General features: G+C 36.7%; 1 protein-coding gene across 5 annotated transcripts; it reads right to left on the reverse strand.

Moving 5' to 3' along the window:
• Positions 1-923: 923 nt before the first annotated feature.
• LOC311081355 (uncharacterized protein) lies at positions 924-14246 on the reverse strand. 5 transcript variants are annotated; one of them, XM_084111899.1, is made up of 21 exons: positions 13964-14246; positions 13433-13518; positions 10992-11714; positions 10734-10819; positions 10532-10561; positions 10369-10457; positions 10070-10284; positions 9219-9263; positions 9065-9134; positions 8523-8572; positions 7955-8008; positions 7611-7691; positions 7483-7530; positions 6461-6583; positions 6194-6355; positions 4806-4948; positions 4038-4351; positions 3416-3594; positions 3108-3280; positions 2010-2224; positions 924-1362 (listed from the first exon to the last, which is right to left on the reverse strand). In XM_084111899.1, the coding sequence occupies exons 3-21, from the start codon at positions 11151-11153 to the stop codon at positions 1079-1081; spliced, it is 2523 nt and encodes an 840-aa protein (XP_083968025.1). In that variant the 5' UTR covers positions 11154-11714; positions 13433-13518; positions 13964-14246; the 3' UTR covers positions 924-1078. The 5 variants fall into 5 exon arrangements, with proteins under 5 accessions (XP_083968025.1, XP_083968023.1, XP_083968024.1 ...); XM_084111897.1 differs by having other exon boundaries at positions 8523-8603; positions 9054-9134; XM_084111898.1 differs by lacking the exon at positions 13433-13518 and having other exon boundaries at positions 8523-8603; positions 9054-9134.
• Between the last annotated feature and the right edge of the window lie 12114 nt (positions 14247-26360).

The raw sequence follows: 26360 nt of genomic DNA on the forward strand, positions 1-26360 counted from the left end.
TTTTATGTCAAAACGAAGCGTTTGTAATGTCATTTGTAGCATCTTTTAATAACAGAATAATAGACTTAAATGGTCAGAGTATGACTGATTTATTCTGTGGTATTGCCTGCATGCTGGTCATATTCCTGTCTACTTATTTATACATGAGATACCCATACCTTTACCCTGCTCTTAAGCACACACAATAATCATAAATGCAACACTAAATCTTTAAATCATGGGAAATAAAGTTTGTTACATAAATAAGAATAACAGTAAAAAGCATTTTCTTAACAATTTTGCAGTTATTGAAGTACATGTTTTTCATTCCATATTGTTCCATTTGCACAATCTGTATTGTCATCACTGGAATTCTTGTAAGAGCAGATTGACATCAATTAAAAGTCAAATTAGTAGTCAACACTGCAGTTATATTGTATAAAACTGACTAAATGCTATGGCATAACAGTCATGTTTATATTACTTATATGATTAACCAATATTATCCAATATCCAAAAGCAGCCATATCACCCTGTAGCCCAAGACTGGTTGCCCACTGAAGCTCAGCAGGGCTGAGCCTGGATAGTACCTGGATGGGAGACTCCTGGGAAAACTAGGTCACTGCTGGAAGAAGTGTTAGTGAGGCCAGTAGGGGGCGCTCACCCTGTGGTCTGTGTGGGTCCTAATGCCCCAGTATAGTGACGGGGACACTATAGTGTCAAAGAGCATCCTTCGGATGAGACGTTAAACTGAGGTCCTGACTCTCTGTGGTCATTAAAAATCAACCTGCACATTGGTGGTGAAGGTGATTCCCCCCCTTCCATATGTAAAAGCGATTTGAGTTCCTAGAAAAGCGCTATATAAATGTAATGAATTATTTTTATCATGTCATACTAAAATAAATAAGGTATAAAGAATAAAAGACAGTCAAGGTTTAGGGCATACAAAGTAATATTTATATGATTATTACTTTAACACAAGCAAACAATACACAATACATAGTATAAACAACGTAAAAACAACAACAACAACAACAACAACAACAACAACAACAGGACAGCTGGGGAGTGAACAGCCATGCAGGAGTTACCCCAAGTTTTAGGCTACCCCAAATACTGGTGACTGAATGATTCCAGTTGTCATAAAATGACAAAAGTCTTCATATGTATGCCCAATGGGCAACTTCAAGATGATGGCACAAGTGTTTGCTTCTGGGAACATCCGCCGTTTGCCATTCAGTTCCTCATGAAGAAAAGTAATGAAAGGATTCTCTTGAAATCCAAATGCAGGTATGGCAGATGCCCCAGAAGCAAACACAAGCACATCTTCCAGGGTGATATCAAGGGTCCCTCCACCTTCTACCTCCACTGCTGCATCTCCATCTGTAACATACAAACCAAAGAAACAATCTTAAAAAAACAAAAAAAAAACAGATTGCCAAACATTTTACTCATTAACAACTACAGTTGTAACCTGACATTTGACACATTTACACATTTGACCATATAGACAATTAAACATGTCATCTAATACAATCCATTGACAAATACCAAGTTAGCATATACATGTACATGCTTGTAGAATCTACAAACATCTCCATAACAATACATGCATTACACGCCTGCTTGCTGTCATCTTCACTCTCTGCAATGAATGACCCTGTCTCAGAGTCCGGTTTCCCGTTATAGTTGGATTTGTATCAATAGATACTTACAATTAAAAGGTGTTAGAGCAATCCTCAATACAAGTTCATTGACTTAATAGTAGAAGCCTGAAGCTCAAATACCATGTTCAGAAAAGACAATTAAGCATTCTACAGAGCGCCTACATGATAGGTAAAATATGAGATAAAAAAAAAAATATATATTTCAATGTCTTTCCTGTTCTCTGCAATTATATTTTATATAATTTGCTCTGTAGAATGCATTATTCATATTCATATTTACACTTAGTCACATTCCTATAGCATAACTTGCAAATATATTCAATAACAAGATAATATAGCAAATTTATAATTATATGAACTCACCTTCAACTTGAATTACCCAGTCCCGCCAGTAGCCAATTGCGACCTCCTCCAAAGCCCTCCTACTGCTTCCTCTTTGAGAGTACTCAATTTTGAAGAGGTCCAGTAAAGTGGCAGCCGACAAGGTGGGTGCTCCACCACAAAACAGCTCCTCCAGAATTGATGAGTGCCCCTCTAAGGCATTTAGGACCCCTAACGTCTCCAGTCCTTCTTTCAATCTTTCAATAAGAAGTACATATGTTCTCAGATGCAAACATGTAGGGTTATATAACATATGTAAAAAGTAATTGTAAAATCAACAGAAGAGTTATGTCAATATTTGGCATGCAAGACAAATTTACATACAAGTAATAATAATAATAATACATTTTATTTGGAAAAGCGCCTTTCAAGGTACCCAAGGACACTGTACAGTTTGATAGGCAGAGACAAGGGAAATATAAAGACATAAACATAAAGAACATACAGGGTTTAAAATGTTATCATGCACACACAAGACATAGGAATACACTGCGCACAAGGTGTAAAATCAGATCAATCAAGTCAAATTATGGGACTGCAGGAAAGCTAGGCTAAAAAGATGGGTTTTTAATTTAGTTTTAAAAGTGGATAAACCTGTGCATTGGCGCAACTCAAGTGGCAGAGCATTCCACAGTTTGGGGCCTACCACGCTGAACGCCCTGTCGCCCATGGTGCGGAGGCGAGATGTGGGGACGTATAAGAGGCATGTATCAGTAGAACGAAGGGTGCGTGAGGTCGTGTATGGGGTGAGAAGATCAGATAGGTAAGATGGGGCTAGATTATGTAGGGATTTATAGACAAGTAGAAGGTTTTTGTAGTGTATGCGATAGTGGACAGGAAGCCAGTGTAATTGCTGAAGGATAGGGGTAATGTGATCCCAGGGCCGTGTGCGGGTGAGTAGTCTTGCAGCCGAATTTTGAACATGCTGCAACCTATTGAGGGTTTTTTCCGGGATGCCAAGTAACAAATTAAGGGAAATATCTGAAACCCCTACAGTGAGTGTTTATTATTTTTACCTTTAATTTTCATCTGTCAATACATATATTCATAATGCATGAGTGATCAAGCAGTTCATCTTACTGTTTAAGGGGCATCTCCATCCGTCCCTCCACATAATAATTTAGGGCTGCCTGGACCAGGTCATCCCTCTCTTGTAGAGTCGAAACCCTACCCAATGCACCAAGCATGTGGAGGCTGTTTGATGCCTCCACCATGGCTGTGCGGGCCTCTTCTACGGTCTCTGCCCTTTGGATCTAAAAGTTGAAGTTGGTCGAATAAGAGGTTCTCTTAAGATTATAGTCTTTTTGTTTATGTCAATGTGAACTGTTAATGGCAATAAAAAACAATACTCTTTTACATCAACAAGACCAAAGACATTTGTAAATTACCTTGTCCAGTTGATCATGCAGCTCTCTGTCATCCACTTCTGTTATGTCCACTGGGGGAGCAGGGAGCCCTGACAGTTGTGCATGCAGCCGTTTGGATAGCACACGGGGTCCCACCCCACCATGGACAAGGCAGACAGAGAACATCATACCCAAGACTTTGTAAGTTCCCCTGGACAAGCCTAGAACAATTGGCATGAAAAGACTTTATTTTTTCTCTCTTGCAATTAAGGGTTTTAGAGTTTGTGGTAACTAACTTAAACTTTGAAATATCTGAATTGTCCCCCAGTATTAATTAAAATATGTCCTATAATAGTAAGTCTAAATTACATGTGGTAAAAGGCAAAGCATTTTACATGAAAACTCTTTTTTTACCCAGCAATTTATTATGCAGTGCACTCCACAATTACATGTACAGGCAATTGCCAGCATGCAGAAGTGTATATATGGACTGGCAAGTGCCTGTACATGTAATTGTGGAGTGTGACAATCACATGTGTCGTGATTGTGTATTATACTTATATATATATATATATATATATATATATATGTATATATATATATATAAAAAATATACTATATACTAAAAAATTATACTTATTTATTACACAACAGATGTACCTACCAAGAGAATCAAGAGCAAGGCTCTTGCAGTTCTGGGGCCCCACAAAGTACTGTGACGCCAGGACTGCTTTCATTAGGAGCCTCATAAACTCGCGGTTAGGTCCACCATTATCGACTGAGCCCTCCCCAATTCCACAAGTGTCAACAAACACCACGTCGAACCGTTTTAATGGATTAAAGGCCCGCCTCCTGAAGGTCCTCATGGCACTTTCCAGAACATTGGACCTTACCACATTTACACAATTGGACGTGGGTCCAGGCTCAGACAGTTCAGCCGCTGATTGTAGATCTAACAACAATCCCCTCAAGTCATGACTGGAAAACAAAATAATCACAGCAATGATATCCAAGCTGGCATACATATGCTAATACATACTAATTAACTTACGGCATGTTGTTGGGAAAGGCAATGCAACTGTTCTAATTAAAAGAGGTTTGTTATTCGAAAAATGTACAATAAAAATACTGCATTTTGGGGGGAGCCATCCCTGTCTGGTGATATAGCCATATTATCAGCATCTTAAATACGTAAATCACACTCAGGCGCTTTTATATTTGTAAAAAGTTTGACAGCTATGCACATTTAAATTTGCATCAGGCCAGAGATATAGCCATAAACTTCTACACACACTCAAGCTTTTGGCTTCATAAAGCACTATACAGTGGAAAAGAATGCATAAGTAAAAATTGGCACTACTAATAAATATATACAATAAGTAGAGAGAGGGCATTTATGGTTATGTTAATAATAAAAAAATAAAAATGTTACCTAGTATCCGTGTCTGTTGTGCTGGTGGATGCAGACGAAAAATTGTTAGCTGTGGAGGCTGGATAAAGTACAGAGGAAACTGCTGAGGCGGGAGGAACTGCAGCTGAGATGACACCAGCAGGCATTACATTGTCATAAGACTCCTGTTTAAAGCAAAATGAAAGCATTGGCTTACTCTGAAGCGGTAGTTTAAAACTGTGTGTGAGAGAAAAAGTGATTTAGCTGTGTAGAGAGAACTGAATGGATCCCTGTTTTTCACTATTATTCACTATTGCAGCATCATTATTTAAAGTGATAATGTAATAAAGTCACCATTTTGTGCTTTCTTGAATAACAGCTTAGACTTCACATCATAGACCTGTAGACTTGGGCTTCATTTAAGCAACTCATAGTTTCATCAAACTGTAAACGGTATATCAATATGCACTATGTAAATTAGAGTGCATTACACAAACACTACTTACAATTAATGTGACTTCAACTTCAGCAATTTCACGTTTGGAAAAAAACTAAAAAAGGCAGACAGACTAATATATGTATTACCCTTTTGTGCTAAACAGATGTTGAACCATCTTTGAACATTATGAACAGTGCATGTTTAATCTGTTTTTTTAATGTTGTCAGGCCATGTAATTAAAATCAATTCTAATAGAGCTTGTGCTCATCTTGTATTCTTTATCTCAAAGTATTCTCTCTTTTATGTCTACAATGCAAATTATAAGTTTACAAAGGCATTCCTAAAAGACTTCGACATGTCTAAATCAATTACAACATTTATTAGTTAAAGGAGATTAAAGTTGTGGGTGTTGGCTATTTTAAAGTTAATGTTAAAGGGGTCATGAACTGGCTTTTTTCATTTTTTTATATTGTTGTCTGAGGTCAACTTATGATGTTCGCTTGGTTTTTACATTCAAAAACACCAAAATGAATAAGTAATAGGCTATTTTCTACCCTAGTTTTGAGCCTAGCTCCTGAAACGCTTTTATGGGCGTGCCGCATTGAAGACTTTGAAGTCAACGCCCACTGCTATGATTGGATAACATTTTTGCATATTATTATGAGTTTCATGTAATGCTGGAATCAGTGGGCGGGGCTAAACCAGCCGTGTTGAAGTAGGCGTTGATCTTCTGCGGAGATGGTGTTTGATACCCTTGCTTTGACCTCCTAGATCCCCGCTGTGAAAAACCTGTCGTTTGCTGTGCCTGGTGTCAATAAAAACTTTTATTGGACTAACAAGGAATGTTTTCAGTTCTCAAATTTATAGGATATTCTTATAGTATGATGACATATTAAATGTCAAAAGCTGAAGGAAAATTTTATTTCTCAGTTTATCACCCCTTTAAATAATCACAGTTTGCAGTCCAAAAAGAAACAAATGTAGAAATTACCTCTTCAGGTCCAACCCATTGAACAAAAAAGGTAGTTGATTGGGTGATGAAGTCGGCAATAATACCAGTTGATGAGGCCGTTATGGCCAAATCTGGATTATGTGATCTCAGGCAGAGGAATTCAGTGGCAGACCCTACAGCTCCTGCATAGCATATAAGATTCTAGGAAAGGGGGACAAGAAGCAATTGAAAACTTGTGTAAATCATAAAACTCACAACAATGCAGATGCATATATATCTGGCTGGTACGTCTTCTTTTCTTCTTACTTGTATGTTGTTTTGCAGCTGAAAATCTCTCCGTGTTCGAGAGCCGTCAGGGTAATGGAACTGGAAGGTGATTCCAGACTCCAAAGGGAAACTTGCTACTAGTTCCCTCCTCTCACTGATCACCTGTGTAACGACAGGCCTTTATTATTTACTTCAGTGAAATTCTTTATATACAAAACAAATTTAAGCTTACTTTCTTGTTCTAATGTGATGGCACATTAGAAAATAATTTTCAATTAATCAAATAAATGGACACTCTGTTCACTACTCCAGCCAAAACAGCATCATCTTTTTATTTGTAGCCTCAATTATCATGGTATTTTATTTAGAGATATTGACCATTTATTGCTGTCATAATTGCCTTGATCACAGCAGTGATTAATTATATTCAGCAAAGCAAACATTATGTCTCTTTGAGTAGTTTTATTAATTTTGAACAGCAATGACTTTTAGATATGAGGTATAATACGGTGTTGTTTGATGGACCACCATTAAGAAGAGATTAACGCATTCTAGGCTTTGGCATTTTTGTAGCCTCGCGACAATAGGAAGAACATAAGAAATTACACTGACTGCATCCTTTTAGGTTTTGTCCATATTTTTCTCTCCATTTTAAATCCCTGTGAACCAGAAGTTGCAACCAACTTCAATTCAGTGTTGTGATATATTTCCATTTGAAATGGAATATTGAATAGAGGGAATGGTTTATTTTTGCCCCACCTACTCTCCATCCCTCGCTCATAGCAGACGGTTCGAGAGGATTGGTTAGGGATATTCAAACTGATGTCATCAGGGAAGGAATTCAATTCCAGAGTGGAAGCAAATGTTCTGATTTTAATTAAAGACTACCACGACAAAGACATTTTCTCTATGTATTAACTTGCACAGATTAATTGGTCACTACAAGACTTAGTAATGTGATCTAACAAAGTAACTAGGGAACATTTTTATTTCATAACGACTTGAATGCTGAAGAAGAAATGCTGCTCAAACATGGACCACAGTTGATTATCTGAACTTGCCTGTAGTCGTCTCTCCTCCAGTCTTTCCCTTCTTCTCTCATTTTCCAGCTGTAAAATACATATCATTACTGTAGTTAAATAACTATGCCCCCGGAACTTCTATTGTGTTTCTGTGGAACTGAAATGACCTTCTGTTGGTCCAAGAGCAATGATTCTTCATAAGCTGAATCTTGCTCTTGAATGAGTCGCCTCCTGTCCTCTATACTATCCTGTTAAACAGTTATAGAATTTGTACAAATCCAACATGGTGGCAAACAAACAGACAACCATTTAAAGGCACAAAATTTCACTATAACATATTTAAACTGACTGTCAGTGTGTTATTGAATAACTTGTTCTGGTTAGTGCTCCACCAACCTATTCTATCCATAGAAATGTATATCAATTTAGTTGTAGATTATAGTTATATACTGAAGTGAAGTGAAATACATTGCTAGCAAGATTATCTTAAGGATTACAATGCTATGCTTACCGTTTCACCAACAGCATGATGACCTTGTAGCAAAATGTCACTTTCATTGATGACCTTCACAGGAACAGGCAGACAAACAGAAATAAAAAAACTGTAACGACTCCATTAAAAACACAGGTCAGGAAAAATTTGGTGTGGTAAAGCCAGGGACACAACAATTCAACTACCTTAGGTGAGATGTACAAAAAGAGAATATAGTTAATCGATAAGTCAAGTCACCTTCATTTATATAGCACTTTTAACAATATAGATTGTTTTAAAGCAGATTTACAGTGATAATAGGAAACTAGAAAAAAAAAAGAGTTAAAGCTCTAGGAGGAGTTATAATAATAATAATAAGTTTAAATAGGATTTCAGTAAGTTGGCTCTCTCAAGCCAACTTAATTAAAGTAACAGAGATTGTTTAGGCTTTACAGCAGCTCTAGAATAAAGTTATTGTCCAGATAAAGCAAGTTTTTGATTGATTAATTTCTGTTAAATCATTAGTTATTACTGTATAATACTGTGATGTAGTTGCAAAATTCACAAAGTACTTTTGTTCAAGTTTAATATGTATAATAAAACGTACAGGGGAAATGTCTTCCTCCTCCTCAGGATCCATCTGCACACTTTCTAGTCCTTCCTCCTCCTCAGATGCAATGACAACAACCTTAGGTGAAGTGCACAAAAGAGTAAATAGTTAATACTGTATTGATGGATTCTTTTTGGGTGGCTTGCCAATGTATTAGATTTCTCTGATAAATAAAACAGGTAAGCTTCAGATCCTCTGGTGAGAAGAATTTCTTGAAGGTAACTTCTTCAGCAGCGACTAGTGGTAATTTTAAACCATAGTTATGTTTTTGGGACAGAGCCTTATTGCAGATACAAAACGGAAGATATGGCACTGCTAAAACCTCCCACTGGAGATTTCTGCAATACATAGTTGATACTAAACAGGAACATACTAGAGAGATGAGATATGAATTCGAATCCCGGCTCTGACAATCTGACGTCCGTAATCTAAATGCTTTAGGTTTAAGATATATACAATCATTCAGTATGATGTAGTTGCAAAATTGACAAAGTAATTTGATTCACATTTCATATGTACAAAACTTACAGGTATAATGTCTTCCTCCTCCTCAGGATCCACCTGCAGATTTTCTATTTCCTCAGACCCCTCAGATGAAATGTCACCAACCTTAAGTGAAATATACATCCAACATAAAGAAGAAAGCATTTGCTCTCACATCATGATATCTGTTAAGGCACAAAAATGGCTTACTGATGTATTTGAAGAGACGCTGTCCTCAGACAATTCCAGGGGCTCCTATTTAACAAAGACAACATGTTTTTTACAAATAAAAGTTTCTGTCGCCATTATAGCACAACATTTCATACTGATGAATGTGTAGACATGAATGTGTAGACATTATTGGTGTATTTTATTACATTTTATTACAATTAAAATATTTACTAGTTTCATTGCAAGGTGTGCTTTAGAATCTTGCTTGTTTATTAAAGTCGACCCTATTTAGTTTGTAAGAGCATATTACTAGTCTTGTGGTGAACAATTAATTCGTGCAAGTTAATACACAGAATAAATTTGTTTGCCATGGTAATCTTTAATCAACATCTGAAAAGTTACTTCCGGTCTGGGATGGCGCTCCTTTTCTAATGACGTCAGTTTGATGGCTTGGGTAGAAAACGCTAAACCACTCCTCAGACCGCTAGTCTGCTATGAGCAGAGAGACTGAGAGGAGGAGCGCTAAAGTAAACCCGGCCCTCTGTTCAATATTCCCTTTCACTGGGAAATACGTCACAACACTGGAGAAAAAACGCAACTTCCAGTTCACAGGGACTTTATACTAATGCTAGTAAATGGTCATTAAATCATACTTGTAAAATAAATGTATATGAATACAATACAGAAAATAAACTCATTCTGTAAGTAAATTAGCTAACACTAACGTTTTGAAATTAAGTGTTCCAGTGGGTGTACTGATAAAGTAAAAAACATGAACAAATGTTTTACATCTGCTTGTTGTAAGGGTAATTGTACTTCATATATATACTTGTATGATGCATGTAAAACCACAGATGTAGGATAAAAAAGCATGCTTGATAACTAATTACCTTTGGCCGTATGTAAAGAGCGGACCGGCCCAGCTCTTTACGAACTGACACTGGGGATGAAGTGTTTGAAGTAAGAGCCAACACACGTCTGAATCGGTCAACTCTACACAACTCAAAGTCTCTATAATTCAGTCTAGGAAATGTCTTCCAGAGCAGATCTTTTAGGTCTGCCTCAGGCATGTCACAAGGAATGTCTATCCTTTTCATTTCTGTGGCTGAAAAATGATAATGATGTTAATAAAGCATCCCACAGTCTTGCCAATAAAATATTTTGTGAATATCAAATGAGGTTAATTTACCAAAATTGCTATTAAATGTCACCATACTGTGGTCAAGCAACAAAGCCACACGAATTTTAAAAGCTGGACGAGGATCATTTCTTGCTTTCCTATGAAACAAAACATATAATTAATAAAGCAATACAATTTAATGTACAGAGGCTGTCTATTTCTTCCATATTACCCTCCATTTGCATCGCCTTGAGCAGATGATCTTAAAAAAGAAGCAAACATGTGTTATTTGGTGTTAATAAGTAAAAAAAAAAAACATTCTGCCTATACATAAAATATAGCAGCCTTGATCTAGTAAGCTAATTAAATGTTGATACTACAGTAAGTGTTGAATAGGCAACTTTACTTGGTGAACCAATAGCAGGTATACACACCTGTTGCTGCACAGATTAACATGCTCTTCAAGTCTATGCAGAGGCACCTCACAGCAACAAATATTGCACCTTTCCATTACAACATTCTGAAAACACAGAACAGATCACATTTCAAATAATTGTATTTGTACAAAAAGGGGAAAAAAACATAGATTAAACTATATTATTAGCTTTAATTTGTGATGTTGTTATACAAAGTAATTCATTATTTCACTCTAAATTTTTTTTTAAAAATAAAATAAACTTTATTACAGTTACCTCTGCCGTATCTTCCTGACGTACAAGAGGAATGCTGTTTTGAATTGGTACAATATAAGCAACCGCTTTGTTTAGGCCACTCTCCAGTCTAAGATATGGGATACTGTACCCTTCTGGTGGCATTGGTATGTCAACCAGTTGACGAACCCTGGCTGTACGCATTATTTTAAATGGACCTGCTCTCTTTAATGCAGGGAACTCCTCTCCAATTTTTTTGGGTAAAATCTGCAAAGGATCTGTTCATATCCTCAAATCTCACTTTTTTTTTCCCATGCCCGCTTAATTTTAAAATACTGTTTTCCTCTGGTGTGGGTACAGTATTGCATGATGGACTTGCCATGCAATAGAATTCATGCTCCCATGCAGAAGGGCCTAACCTGTGACGAGCTCTTGAGGACCTTATATTTACATATGGTTGAAAGAGTCTACTAAGGGCTGGCCCGGTGCGCATGTTTACAGGTGTGCCAGTTTGTAATAGAGATGCTGACTGGAGAGCGGATGCTGTATGCACAGAAGAGGGGCTGAAGAGAGAGGGTGTGCAAAGGTTTGAAGAGAAGGACATGGGAGATGGGGATGATGTTAAACATCTGGTTGTTCGCTGGGGTGGAAGCCAGTGGTTGTGCAGTAGATGGCACTTGAGACAAAGATGTAGAGGTAGGGTTTAGCAGCAAATTATTGGCCATTTCTAGGAACCTAGCTGCTTGTTCCAATCGTGTGTTACTGCTGAAATGGGGAAAAAATGTACAAATAGAAAATATCATGGAGATTGTGAAAGGTATGGAATAAATTCACATGTACAGCACAGTCATTACCTTAAATTGTGTTAAAGGGGTGATGAACTGAGAAATTGATTTATAAGAATATCCTGGAAATTTCATGGAACTGAAAACGTTACTTGTTAGTCCATTAAAATCTTTAATTGACAGCAGTCAGCAGGCACAGCGAACGACAGGTTTAAGACCGCCTTAAGACCTTTTTCCGCCTTAAAGGGATAGTTCACCCAAAAATGAAAATTCTGTCAGTAATTACTCACCGTCATGTTGTTCCAGCCCCGTAAGACTTTCGTTCATCTTCGGAACACAAATTAAGATATTTTTGATGAAATCTGAGAGCTGTCTTACTCCTCCATAGGCTTCTTAAGGGATTGAAACTTGCTGCCCCAGAAAAGTTATTAAAGACATCGTAAAGGCCCACGGAGAACATAATGAATAGTGGAATAAAGTCGTTAGTTTTGTTTGTTTTTGCGCACAAAAAGTATTCTCGTCACTTGATAAACATATGATTGAGCCACTGTAGTCATTTGGACTATTTTAATGATGTCTTTAATAACTTTTCTGGGGCAGCAAGTTTCAATCCCTTAAGAAGCCTATGGAGGAGTAAGACAGCTCTCAGATTTCATCAAAAATATCTTAATTTGTGTTCCGAAGATGAACGAAGGTCTTACGGGGCTGGAACAACATGACGGTGAGTAATTACTGACAGAATTTTCATTTTTTGGTGAACTATCCCTTTAAGACATCTAGCCTGAAATCTATGTATCAAACACTGCAGAAGAAGATCAACGCCTACTTACAACACTGCCTGTTTAGCTCCGCCCACTGATTCCAACATTACATGAAACTCAAATTATAATATGCAAAACTGTTATCCAATCATAGCAGTGGGCGTTTACCTGCAAGTCTTGAATTCGGCACGCCCATAAAAACCGAGCGTTTCAGGAGCTAGGCTCAAAACCAGGGTAGAAAATACTTATTAATTTTGACGTTTTTTAATGTAAAAACCAAGCGAACGTCATAAGTTGAATTCAGGCAACAATATATTTTATTTTAAAAAGCCAGTTCATGACCCCTTTAAGTTTAAACACCAACCAGCTGAAAAAAGTATTCAGAGTCAGCAGACCTCGTTTAAGGCATTTACTTTCCAATTTTAACAATTTAAACAATTAAATGAAAAGACCGTTTTTTTTGGTTCGTGGTTTATCACTTCAACGTTTACGGTTTAAATATTTCATTCGAGCAAATAAACCACATGATAGATTAAAAAAAGCCTCGTCGTCTATAGTGCTGAGTTGCAGTAGGCTATCGCCTAGGCCTAAAAGTGACGTTAAATATCACAAGCACAGAATTTTGGCACGGCATTGTGTATGGTTAATTATTTTATTTGATAACAAGCAATAAAAATTATTTCCTATCAGTGATTCATTGTCCTACTGAAAAATAAATTGAACATGAACCAACTCTGAATAAACGTTAATGTCTTATTTAACCACAAACAAAAATGAGATATAGATTTTGTAAAACCAAACTAAAAGAAAGGCTGTTAGCCTAAGTATCTGTAGGCCTACATTCAAAATGCTGTTGTTCACTAATGATTATGTTAACAAAATAAACGTTGTATGTATATATATGTATATAACAATAGATGAAATAAAAGTCCAATACCTTGAATCTTCAGCTGACATTATTGAGATTCTTGACGTCTGCCTGCCAGATTTTAAACCGTGCGGGAACCATAGACAGTATATAAACTGCGGGAACAGGAATCGTCGCAATTCAATTGGCGGGCTGTATAGAGATGTCCTTAAAGGAACATTCCGGCGGATATATACAGTCAAGATATTCGCTGCATATTGATTAGCACTTAAATCATTTTAAAATAAGTATTTTGTTATGTAAGTAGGTAAGAAAATAAATGGTTCAAGGTTAGAAAAGAGGCAATCACAATTGACCGTTCGCAAAGACCCGCCCCCCCTTAGTTACTGTCGCTATGTCCGACAAGCTACGCCGTTCTCACGCCACACCATGTTCTCACGCAGTGAAAAATACATCGCGGAGCAGAGAGGACACTGACAACACGCTGACAGACAGGACAGAGCAGGTTACTTTTCGGTTACGTTTGATATTAAACATATTAAACAAAGTCTCACCTTTCAAATTGGGTCATTTTTAAAAAGAAATTTTAACAATAAATACCGTTTTGTTGCTCTTTAATGTGCCGTGACAGATCGCTGTAGAGCATCAGTTAAAGCTGCTCGTGAACCGATCATCTCTTCCTTCTAGTTAATTTATAGCCTCAAATAAACATGAACAAACACAAAAAGGAATGTTGTTTTAACCACAGAAAGGCGTCAGTACACTCCGTTTTTCAAGTTCAAATCCTCCTATGTTAATCTACTAACTCTCCTGACTGCTTTGTCGGACAAAATGGCGGATGGCGAAGTATGATTGGTCAGATCACCTGTCAATCAAGCTCCCTGCGAAGGGTCAATTACCTCTAAAAATAACTTAAATATTACTACTTTGAAATAGTAACTTTATTAACTTTGTGTGCATTGCTGTGGCTAATAAGAGGCTACTGTAAAGTAGAGGGCGTACACTATTGACAAAGTATTTTATCTTAACCTCTTTAGAGTCGTCCTTTCTAGCTAGCTAGGAGTTTTAGCTTAAAACCTATTCACAAAACTCTAAGCAGCAAGTTTTACTAAGAACTCTTACTATTGGTTTAGGGCGGGGTTGACCTTGTTGCTGTGAATAAGTGTTTTTTAGAGCGGTCTTTTATAAAATTTAAATCTAAATTTAAATTTAAAATTTTGTTTGTCATTTATAAAAACAAACAAAAAAAACTGTAAAACACCACTTAATAAAACATCAGAGAAATCATATTCATAAGTGTACATATTTAAAGAAAATTCTAAAATACACAAATTATACAGAGATAAAAACTAAAATACTAAATTTATTTTATTTGACAAGCAGCTGTAGGTCTGCTATTCTAAATTATTTATCGATTAAATTTAGCAGTTTGACAAAAGATAACAAAACATTTAATAAGGTTAGAAAATGCCTTATAAAGGCAAAAAATTGCCCCTTGCCCAAATAAACTCATATTTATGGTAGAATCACAGCCAGCGACTTAGCATACCAAAAAATATGTATGCAAGTATTTTCTAGACAAGTGTTATAAATATAAAAAATAACATGTTATTTACAAATTATTAGCCTACAACACAACTTTCTAAACATTTAAATATTAACAGTGATAGTTTCGCCAAACATTATTGCGTATCGTTGTATGAAAAGGGCTATATTACCTACCTTATTCTAGTAGAATATCTACCTTTTTTCAGCTCAATGCCCTTAATAAAATCATGGGCAAGAGTTATCAGTGTTGACAAACTTCTAAAACGCTGCAGGTTTTATACCATTGGTTATTCCTCAGTGCATTCTCACGCTTCACAACACAACACAACATTAATTAAAATAATATTAAGTAGAGGAATTGTGGGTGGAAGAATTTGCATTTATTTGTACAAATGTAATGGAATTGTTCAAAGTCAATTTTTGTATCAGATTGAAAAGTAATACAAAATTATTTCCTATCAGTGATTCATTGTCCTAATGAAAAATAAATTGAACATGAACCAACTCTGAATAAATGTTAATGTCTTATTTAACCACAAACAAAAATGAGATATAGATTTTGTAAAACCAAACTAAAAGAAAGGCTGTTAGCCTAAGTATCTGTAGGCCTACATTCAAAATGCTGTTGTTCACTAATGATTATGTTAACAAAATAAACGTTGTACATGTATATACACCAAGCGACTTTTTGGCCAAATCTTTGGCCAAAAGAAAAGAAAAAAATAATCTCACAAGTTTTCTGCCAAATAGTTCTGGGCTGATCTTAGGCACTGAATGTAAATGTCAATGCCAAAGACATCACTGCTCATGAATGGGTCAATGGTTTGGCTCAAGTAAGCCTCAATTTCATCCTGTAGGGCAGGTGGCGCTTCTGGAACAAGGACTTCGCCGATAGCATCTGGAACTGCAACAGGCGCATCCCAGTCGATTCCAAATGTGTTTGAATCCACCTAGAAAAACATTCATAATACAAATTAAACTTAAGAACACCATTAAGATTTGTTCACTAACATGTTGGTAGATATATTAATTATTTATATTTAATTATATACAATATATAATTATTGTAATTATTTAAAAAGCAGTGATATTTTAAAAGCTTTTTAAAATAAGAGAGCTTACTGTGTTCTGAATTTGCTGGGGACCCATAACTTGGCCAGCTAACCACAGCTGATTCGGTGACCTGTTCCCTTCACTGGAAAGGGAATGGTTGTCCCATGTCCTCATAAATAGCTGAAGATGATGGTTCAGCCTTGGTAGCATCACGTAGTGAAGGCAGATCAAGTGAAGGTCCTGGTCAGGATCCAACTGGAAAAGCTCTTCAAGATGTCGGAAGGCGGCATAATAGTTGCAAAGTACGCAGCACCACACATCACGCCACAGCCGTTCAATTCGCTGGTTATGGACACTTTTTCCAGTGATGAAGCTGTTACGTTCTATAAAAACAAAAGGTGTGTAAATTAAAACAGAAAAACACAATAATATTTTCATAGATAACATGGATTTAGCACAGCTCTTGCACTGGAAAGAAACATCTTTACATTTTACATTACATTTTGCAATACAGTTTATATTGCAATAAGTAGGATTGAGGTTAACTACCCGATCCTCTTTCTGGATGCTCCAACATAAACCTGGCCACCTCCACATTTTCACCACCTTTATCACTTCTCACTCTGTGAGGTAGACCAAGTTCATGGACAGCTCCAAGAAAGCAGTCTAGAACAGTAGCCGCCCTATTGTTGTTATTGCCCCTTAGGTACATGATCTTCCTACTGAAGCCGTCAATGCCACTATGGACAACAATTCTCCACCTAACAGACACAAGAAAACTACATTAATTAAGGGCCAATGTTATGTACACATTCAGTGTTTGATGACAATGCTTACCGAACAAGTTTGTGGTTGTCATCAATGTGCCACAAAGACAAAGGACCTGGCACAGAATATGGCCGCCTTTGTGTAATCTGTAGGTCCAGGCCACGCAACACTGTCCCCACAGGATCAACTTGCCTCATTGTCTCCATTATCCGATTACGAGTAACCCTTGAAACATTCAGAATAAGGTAATTATAAATGCTACACACGAAAATTCATTTATTGGGGAATAATTCTAAAAAGGGGTCTATAAATAAAATAGAAATCAAGTACTTAAACGCTGTTTAAAAAAAAAAAATAATAATAATAATTTTACTTATTATCCTAATCAAACAAATGATTACCAATAAGTAACATAACATCTTGTCATCTTGTTAACAACATAACATCGGCAAGGGGTGGGACTATTAACTGTCCAATGGCATTCTAATTTGGCAACTATTTATTTCACGTAGGTCTCCGCGGAGCTGTAATGAGTTGTTCCAAATGATGGGCGTTTTCTCAATATTGCTACTTGATTTGCTCGTGCCTTTTATTTTTTATGTGTGGGCAGGGACATCGTTATTGATAGGCTTGTTCGTTTTGAACCGGCGCTGCACAGACTGATCGGTTAATGACATCAAAGTACCTTGAGAGCGAATAGAGAGCAGACGGCTTGTATGCTTTTGAATCGCTCTCACGGTACTTTGATGTCATTCACCGATCGGCCTGTGCAGCGCCGGTTCAAGTCGAACAAGCCTATGATTAGAAACACCCACCGGTTTAAAAAACACTCCAAAATTGAGAAACGCACTCGGACATTCATAAGTAATAAAAGACAATCACAACTTATGTTTCATGCCGACTATTACATCGGATTATCTACAAATATACAAACACTATCATATAATAAAACGTGCAAAATTGTTAATTTTTCAAATGTAGCCTACGATTTGTAGGGGGAAAAATATCCTATAAGTTTAAAGGTCATACCTTATGCCTACGGATCTCAGGTGGCCATCAACAATCCTGTATCCACAGTTCGGGTACTGTCCAATGAAGTTCTCAATGACGACTTTCAAGTTTTCCGAACTGATGTCAGAATATGTTTGTCGTACGGAAAGTTTGTACGCCTTCATCCACCTCCTAATGGTTGAATAGGATACTCCATACATCCTTGCGATTTCATGCACTCGAAAACGTTGTTCCAGTAAAAACTGCAGTTGTTCTTTCCCTACTACCATATTTTGTCCACGCTCTTCAAAGTGTAGGCCTGCTACACCAACTTCTGGTGCCAAAAGCTCCAAACTGCTGTGTAAAAAAAAAAAATCTCATCCTCTCTCGGCAATGAAACAACCGCAGCTAAACGATAAAGAACTTGAACAACACTTTCCAGCCGATAATATATATAATCCGTTTCTTGCGGTCTTTGCAGAAGTACAGTCCTTATCGAGTTTAATTGTTCAGAGATCTGCTCCAAAAACTCGCGGGAGACTGGCACGGGATGTCTGGGGGGTAGAGAATAGGCTATTAAATGTGTCAACTAAATAATTTAAAAGATTGAGTTTTAATAAATAGAATGGCTAAATTGTTATATAATAACTCACCCATCCATGGCGTCCATGACCCAGCAAGGTTTCGAAATTCAAAATCTGCGTGATTTGGGCGGAGACTTTCCTGTTTTGTTTTAAAGGAACAAATAGTTATAAAGACTGTCTCATCATCAGGTATTTCGTAGGTAGTCCAAATAGGTGGTTCGTGGAAAAAATAGTAGGCATATCCCAGAGTGCAGTCTGGACGCTGGGGCGGGGCCTATTTTTTAGTCTATGGGCGACACATGGGCGGGGCGACACATTTGAATTGCCAGCCCGAATTGCCTGGCAACCGACGTCACTGCGCAGTGCATTCTGGGACGTAAACGATATAGCGCCGCCATTTTGTGAGGCCACATCCTTTCATTTACTGTCTATGGCCACATCGGGCGAGACGTTTATATACTGTCTATGCTTAAAACAACCGTAAAAGGGAATTGCCTAGCAATCTCATTGGTGTAGTAGACGATTCAGGTGGTCTGAGCATGCGCAGTACTGTAAGATTTAGGAGAATGATTCGGCCATATTAAATAAATATTAAATGCTAACTTTAATCTTTTCTTTTTTTATCGGTTTACCATAGTAATTTTACTAAGCTATAGCCTATATTGGCTAATGTTTTATTGTAGGCTACTTAAGACACAGAATAGATAAAAAATATTGCTTAAAACAGAATGCTTAGGCCTACTTGTCTAATAAAGTTGTCATTCACTTGGCTTCTTTAAATTTCCATCAAGATCGGTAGATCAGAACAAACACAGGATTTTATGCAATTTTTAGTAATTAGGTTACTTTCAGAGGTCACAGCAAGATGTTATCAAGTGAATCAGATTAGCCTCATTTAAATCGATTTCTCCACCACTGACATGCACTCGAGTGAATCTCCTCTTTGATGGATCTCACAGGTGTCCAGGAAACAAAAAAAAAAACGTTTCACTCATTTCAGGGTTAACATACTCAAGAGTTTTCACTTAACCTTCTTTCTGAAACAGACCCCAGGTATTAAAAATCGAATTATTTATTTATCGATCCCGCATTACGTTTTCATGTTTTACAAATAGTTTCAAATATTAACACTCCAACTAAGGAATTGCACAAAATTCCCCAGAAGATTTAAACTGGAACTTACCTGTCAGCACAGATAAACATACAAGTTATCAAGTCATTTGAAAGACAATTCTATGTGTTAAAAAAAATAAAGATGTGATGGCTGTTGTCTGTGGTTTGTTTATTGACTTGGAGCTTAGGCTCCCATGGTTATAGTCTGAAATTGCTATTAACTGTATATTCCTCAAATCTTCTTGGAATGTTGCTCCATGATCAAAAAGGATGTGGATTCCGAGATGTTACATTTACTAAATCCCTTTGCACATAGCCTGCTGTTTGCCCTGAATGTCCTTTTGCAGTTTCTCTCAGTCACTTTGGAAGATTTCTTGAATCATCCTTAAGATTTGCAAACCAGTAAATGCTTTTCTCAAAATAATTCATAGTAACACCACACAATGGATTACCTGCAAAAGCCTGTAACCTGCTCAAAATCTTTAGTTCATCTCTCAAAAGTCAGTATTTATGTCAATGAACATATAGTGCCATCAGAATGAATAGTCCTTGTGTCATTGTTCACAAACAAGAGTCAAAATGATTAGTCATGCTGTCAATATAACAGTGTTCACTATTTTCAGATTTAAACTATAGCTACGATTTACATTTATATTCTTTATATCACAATGACATATGTGTGTGTATATATATATATATATATATATATATATGTGTGTGTGTGTGTGTGTGTGTATAGTTCAGATACAAAAGCCATCTGAAATGTTCTTCTAGAATGATAATTTTTATCAAGCTCGTATGTTTAAGTTCAGGAAATTCACTTAAATGGCAATGAAAATTACCTATTAATTGTCATTTAAGTGAAATCACTGAACTTAAACATATGAGCTTGATAAAAATGATCGTTCTAGAAAAAAATTTCAGATGGCACTCAGAGGCTTTTGCATCTGAACTCTTCATTCATATATTATATATATATATACACATACATACACACACACTCTGTATATGTGTGTGTGTGTGTGTGTGTGTGTTTGTGTATTACATTGTCTCTATAAAGTATATTTACTGTATTATGTAATGCAAGTGGAGTACGTATACAGTATTACAGTACAGAAAACAATGTCTGATTACACACCTGTTCTGTCTACAAACATTTGAATGATTGAAGACACTGTTGTTCTCCTAACATTCGGCTTTACCTTTTGACCCTCCGTCATTGTAAGGTCATGACTGATAACATTGTCTGCAATAGTGTCCTTATTTCATTAGAAACATGTCCACAATCTTGACCTCTTCCACTGTTTTGCCTCCGTACCCTTCTTCCACCACACATCATTACTCCTCTTCTTCGACTGTTGACCCTGTTTGTTTCTGTGTTGTTCTTCCATTATCTAAATGTGTGACATTGAGTTGTGCTCTGTCAATATATGCTTGTCAAATGAAGCTTCATGAGCTATTTCAGAGACCTGGTTGATTTAATGCTTTACATTCCCCTTAATTAGTGAAATGCAAAATTTATAGCCAAGACACTGTCATTAAAACGTTAAAATGTAGCATGTCATGGGAACCAACAACAGCACATACATTTAGACTATACCCATATTTCTATTTATAACGCAGCCACTTTAAATTCACATAATATTTCACTTCTGAGTAACAGAAATATATATATATAATGAAAATGAATTGCCAACATACCAAGAATATAAAAAAAATACCAAGTAAAACACAAATTTGTAAATATTTGTTTGAATGTTTCTGTTATGAGCAGTTTTTAGAAAACCAGAATGCCTGTAAATAAACAATATATTAATGACTGGCATTTCACACAATAGTCAATTAAAATACAGTTCCAAACAGCACCACAGCAGAACAACTGCAATTGTCTAAACGGAGTAGGCTAGTTGTGTGGATGTTAAATATATATTTGTGTTTTTGAAAGAATAGGTTGAACATCAACCAGTAATCTCAATAGAACAGGGTCTTGGCGCCATCTACTGGCAATTATATTGATATTTAGTAGTTTAATATTTATTTAGCCTCCGTTCATTTCGGCATTTACAACTCGGTTTAAATGAGCTTGCTAGAAGTTCATAGTACGATTTTTTTATAACATAGAATTTAAGAATATAATTAAGTAATGCATCCACTCTACTATAGAGCTTTTTTATTATTATTGTAGCCTATAGCCTATTTCCTATTCCCATGCATGCTCGTGCATAATTTATATTGCAAAATACATTCAAAGACTTTTTCTGTTGAGATTAGATTTTTCTTTTTTTATGTATTCAAACCTAAATAGTATTTTCTTAATATTCTTCGAGGATGTTAAAAGCTAGGTCTATGTTAAATAGCTATTAATGTGATTTTCTCTGCTGGAAATTACTTCATCTAATTTAATAATAGCTTAAATGATCAAATCTTCTAGCCCACACTGTTCGAACAGTGTCTCAAATAAGACAAGTCCATTCAATTCAATTCAATTCAATTCAAATTTAGTTGTAGGCTACAGCGCTTTTCACAAAACATAGTTTCAAAACAGCTTTACAGAAAATGCATTTCAGAAATGTACATATAAAAATACAGTTAGTTAGTCAGTCATTTATTAATCCATCATACAAGTAGCTGCATAAAAGTACGTACGCTATTTTTAAATTAGCCAAGGCACGTTTTGCGTTCAGACGGGCAGACGCGCAGACGTTCAGACGCGCAGACGTTCAGACGGGCAGACGTTCTCCACACGCACGTTATCACGTCTTTAAGCTTGGTTAGGAAAGAAATGACACAAAGCGAGCGCCATACGCCATAGCCCATGCGCATTCGGACATCTACATTCATGACGTGATCAAATCGCTTCAGGCCAAGGGACCAGCAGAGCATATTCATCTCCATAACGTTGAGGGCCTGCTCATGTTTGGTGGTGGCTGGCTACCACACAGACTACTTTCAATTGAAATACTTTCAATGAACTTTAATTTTTTTTTGTTATTATTACTTAATCAAAACAACACAGCTGCAGCTTGATTTATATTACTTGGAATGCACAATAAAAAGAAACATGATTTATGAAAATTAACTAGAATTAAGTGATCTGTTTTTGCAATTTTCAAAGAGTTTAATTAAACGTTCATGTTATATATTTTGGTTGCAATTGTGAGTTAATAAAAATGTAACTGTTTGTGTAAACTTGGCACATAATATCTAAATATCGATTAATCAATCGATAAAGCCCTGAATCGAATCGTAATTGTATCGCACAATTTTTTGAGGTATGGAAAAACACTGGCTGAGAGAATCGATATCATATCGAGATTAACTGATTTACACCCTTACTTCTTGTGTTGTTCAGGCGGGGGGGACGCCCTAGCATTCGGATCCAAATGTTGTTTAGTCATTGCATTTTTGATGCCACAGGAAGTTTACAGCTGCGTCACACCGTCTGTGGCTGACCAACCTCACCGTTGGCCCGATCAAATAAATCGTTGGTTTCCGGCCGACACCACCTGAAGGTGGTGATGGGATTTCGCTGGCCAAATAATGGAAACTTGACTGACTGCTTTATTTAAACTTTATGTTAAAAGCTTGAGGATTTGAACATTTTAAAATGAAGAATTTAAGAAATAAATATTTGTATTGTAACTTTGTATTATAGTATTTGTTGGTTCCTGTAAAGCGTGAACCCAAGTGTGAACACCCTTAAAAGAAACCATTTCCATTGCTGACAAAAAAAAAAAGGTTTGGGAACTTGGCGCATCGCTCACCTGTGGAGAACAGCAGCAGGCGACTTTACAGGCAAATGCTGACAGAGAGATGGAGATGATAAACTGAAGGAAGGCGAATATCAACAATACACTACCGATTCCCCAGAAGAGAGTCTGAGAGAGAATTCAACATTAGCACAAATAATAATGACAAAATAATTGATGATTAGCACTCACATAAGTACACAGGCTGTTCAGAATCTATCATCCTTGAGGTTCATATAGTGATAAACCATATTTATAGGTCAAACTGGAAGAATAAATGTATAATGCCATCTTGCATTGTAAATTATCAGTAATAGCAAGAGATCTATAAACTACTTCTGAAATGTTGGAAAAAATGTATTGACCAGACAGTGAACTTAATTATAATTACTAAATAAATGTGAATTGAAAAGTTGGTGACATACCATATACTTTCCATTACAACCATCATAATAACGGTTGCATTGAGAATTTATTTGCCGTAAAGCCAAATCCATTGAAATCATGATAATGGAAAAGACTGCCGTTATAGCACTGAAAATGTTCATTCCAAGTGAACCTTTCACCTGTAGGATAAAAAACTAGATGAATAATTGAGCAAGAACTTTAGCTTGTTAACATAATAGATGGAAAAGTATATGGAATATGATAAATACACTGCTTGACATCAGGGTCCAAACACCAATGGCTCATGTGGATGATTAAAGGATATAATTGAAATGTATATTTTAAAGGGGTGGTATAATGCACTTTTCAAAAGATGTAAAATAAGTTTTTGATGTCCCCAGGAGTGTGTATTTTGAAGTTTTAGCTCAAAATACCCCATAGATATTTTTATATAGCATGTTAAAATTGTCACTTTTTGAGGGTGAGCAAAAACGCATTGTTTTTGTGTCTGTCCCTTTAAAGGGGTCATATAATGGTACATGCACTTTTACAAGTTGATTGTACTGAAATGTGTGTTGGCAGTGCCTGTACACAACCTTCATAAAATGATAAAAATCCATCCAGTGATTTTTTTTTTTTAATCTTCTTATATGTTTTCCCCTCTCTCAAATCAAGCTGTTCGATTTTGTGATGTCACAAAATCGACGCCCCTCCCACGATGGTTGATTGACAGCAGCGTTTCAACACAGACCCGCCCTCGTGAGTGAGCTGTCAATAGGCGCGTTTCCATTAAAGATTTGCGCAAAACTTTTGCGCTTTTTTTCTAAATATCAACAAAAAAATATTGCGAAATGACGGCGTTTCCATTAACCGATGTTATGCGACTAAAACGTAATTTTTTTCTCTCGCTATCAGTCATTCCAAAAATCATGGCAACGGACGTTGGTAAGTTTATGTATATATCACAGCCACGTACCGCACTAGACGTTATTATTATTATTAATGGAAGGAAACGTAGGCGTGTTATCCAAGCATTAATGGCAAGGAAAGACCCTTAAACTGTCAGCGGCACATATGAGGAGTTTTTGGGTGTTTCTCCCTCATTTCTCCCTCATTTGAGGTTTAGAATCCAGTATTTCTGTCATTCTTTCTTCTCAAGAACTGTCTCGTATTCTGTCCAAACACACCGCGCCTTCTAAGTCAGCTGACCTGTAAATGCGCAAAAACTGTTTCCATTGCCGTTTTGCGAAATATTCCTTTTTCGAATTGCCTGAAAAGCCACCTCATGCGAGTGCAAAAACTTTTTTGCGATAAATGGGAGTTTTTGCGAAATTGACGTGTTTCCATTGAGCGTATTTTCAATTCGCAATTTCAATTTGCGCAATTTGAAGGGTAATGGAAACGCGGCTAGTCATAGCCCGCGCCGACCGGCGCGTTCATTGTTGATAGCTGGAGCACTGAGCAGAATGGTCTTCCGCAAGCGATCTAAGCGATTGTGGTGTTCTGTTCTTGGGTGCAATAACATACACAGCAGTCATTTTGATGTTCCTAAATCCGAACCGCTGAAGAAGCAGTGGCTGAGTTTGTTTTCGAAGGGAATATTCCCCACGATCAACGTCAATGCTCTCATGTTTGCTCGAATCATTTCACACACCAGACTGCTTTACAAAGAGGTCAGTAAAAAGCTGGTTATTTGCTAAGAAGCTGCTCCTGAAAACAGGATCGGTACCAGCTATTCGTGTTCCTGCTGTACCTCCAGAAGAACTGAAGTGAGTGTAACGTTTTATTGACCTTTATATTAATCTTTATATTAATCTTTGCAAATCGCTTGCACGCTTCACGATGAATGCGGCTATTTTTACACTCAGGGTACATTACGCCATGTTTTCTATGTACGACGTTCTCAATATAATTCATAATTCCATGTTTATAATGAACAATGCGTTATGATTATTGTGTTTATTGTGTTACAAACGGTGTACGCACAGAACAGAGGGGCGGGTTGAGCAAAGCTCATTATCATTTAAAGACCCATGCACTTAAACAGCGTGCTGAAAACAGCTGTTTTTGACCAGGTAAAATTAGTGTTTTCTTTCAATACTAATGAGAATTTTTAATTAAAGTATATTACAAACTTTTAATTTAGACCCTAAAGGATCATATTAGCTTGTACAAAAATGACATAATATGACCCCTTTAAATACAAATGAGCTGCTGCTCCCAGCACAGGGGCCGGAGCTACAACAGCTTGTGTCCTTTTACCTCACACAGACATGCACTGAAAATTTCAAAAACTTTTAGCCTTTTATGTTCAAAACGGAGTCAGAAAGATGGAGAGACTCAAGAAGAAGAGTGACAACATGTAGACAACATTTCTGAATGGTGAATTTATGTAGCTTATATGTAGTTATCTTCTAGTCATTAATTAGCATAATCTTAATAAATCTATTAATCGTGTTCCGGGGGCGGGGTTTATGTACATTTTAGGTAAGGCTGAGCAATTTTATCGATTCTGCGATATAAATTGATATTTTCTTTTTCCAAGAAAGTATCGATTTTTAAGCCGCGAGTATCAATACATAAGTCCCATTCAAATCCCCCGTGTTTACCCCCGTTCGCGTTGCAGGAAGAGCGATTTGGTCAGCCAGCCGCTAGTGTCCCTGTCTGTCCCTCTCTGAAACGGTCACAATTGTTGCAGTCTTACCTGGTGGTTAGACTGGCTACCTCATATGTTCAGTGTCAAGTTAAAAATGCTGTCAAAGAAACTCTTCCACACTAGAGTGTGAATCGGGCCAAATTTTTCTG

This window comes from Abramis brama, assembly GCF_963993115.1.
Source record: "Abramis brama genome assembly, chromosome: 4".
NCBI classification, from domain to species: domain Eukaryota; kingdom Metazoa; phylum Chordata; class Actinopteri; order Cypriniformes; family Leuciscidae; genus Abramis; species Abramis brama.

Excerpts from the sequence above, each read along its gene's own strand:
- LOC311081355 (XM_084111898.1), bottom strand. The coding sequence starts at position 11,153 with ATGCGTACAGCCAGGGTTCGTCAACTGGTTGACATACCAATGCCACCA. Across the intron at positions 10,458-10,531 it reads CAAGGCGATGCAAATGGAGG|GAAAGCAAGAAATGATCCTC; the intron begins GTAATATGGAAG and ends TTTGTTTCATAG. Across the intron at positions 9,135-9,218 it reads GCGTCTCTTCAAATACATCA|GTTGGTGACATTTCATCTGA; the intron begins GTAAGCCATTTT and ends ATTTCACTTAAG.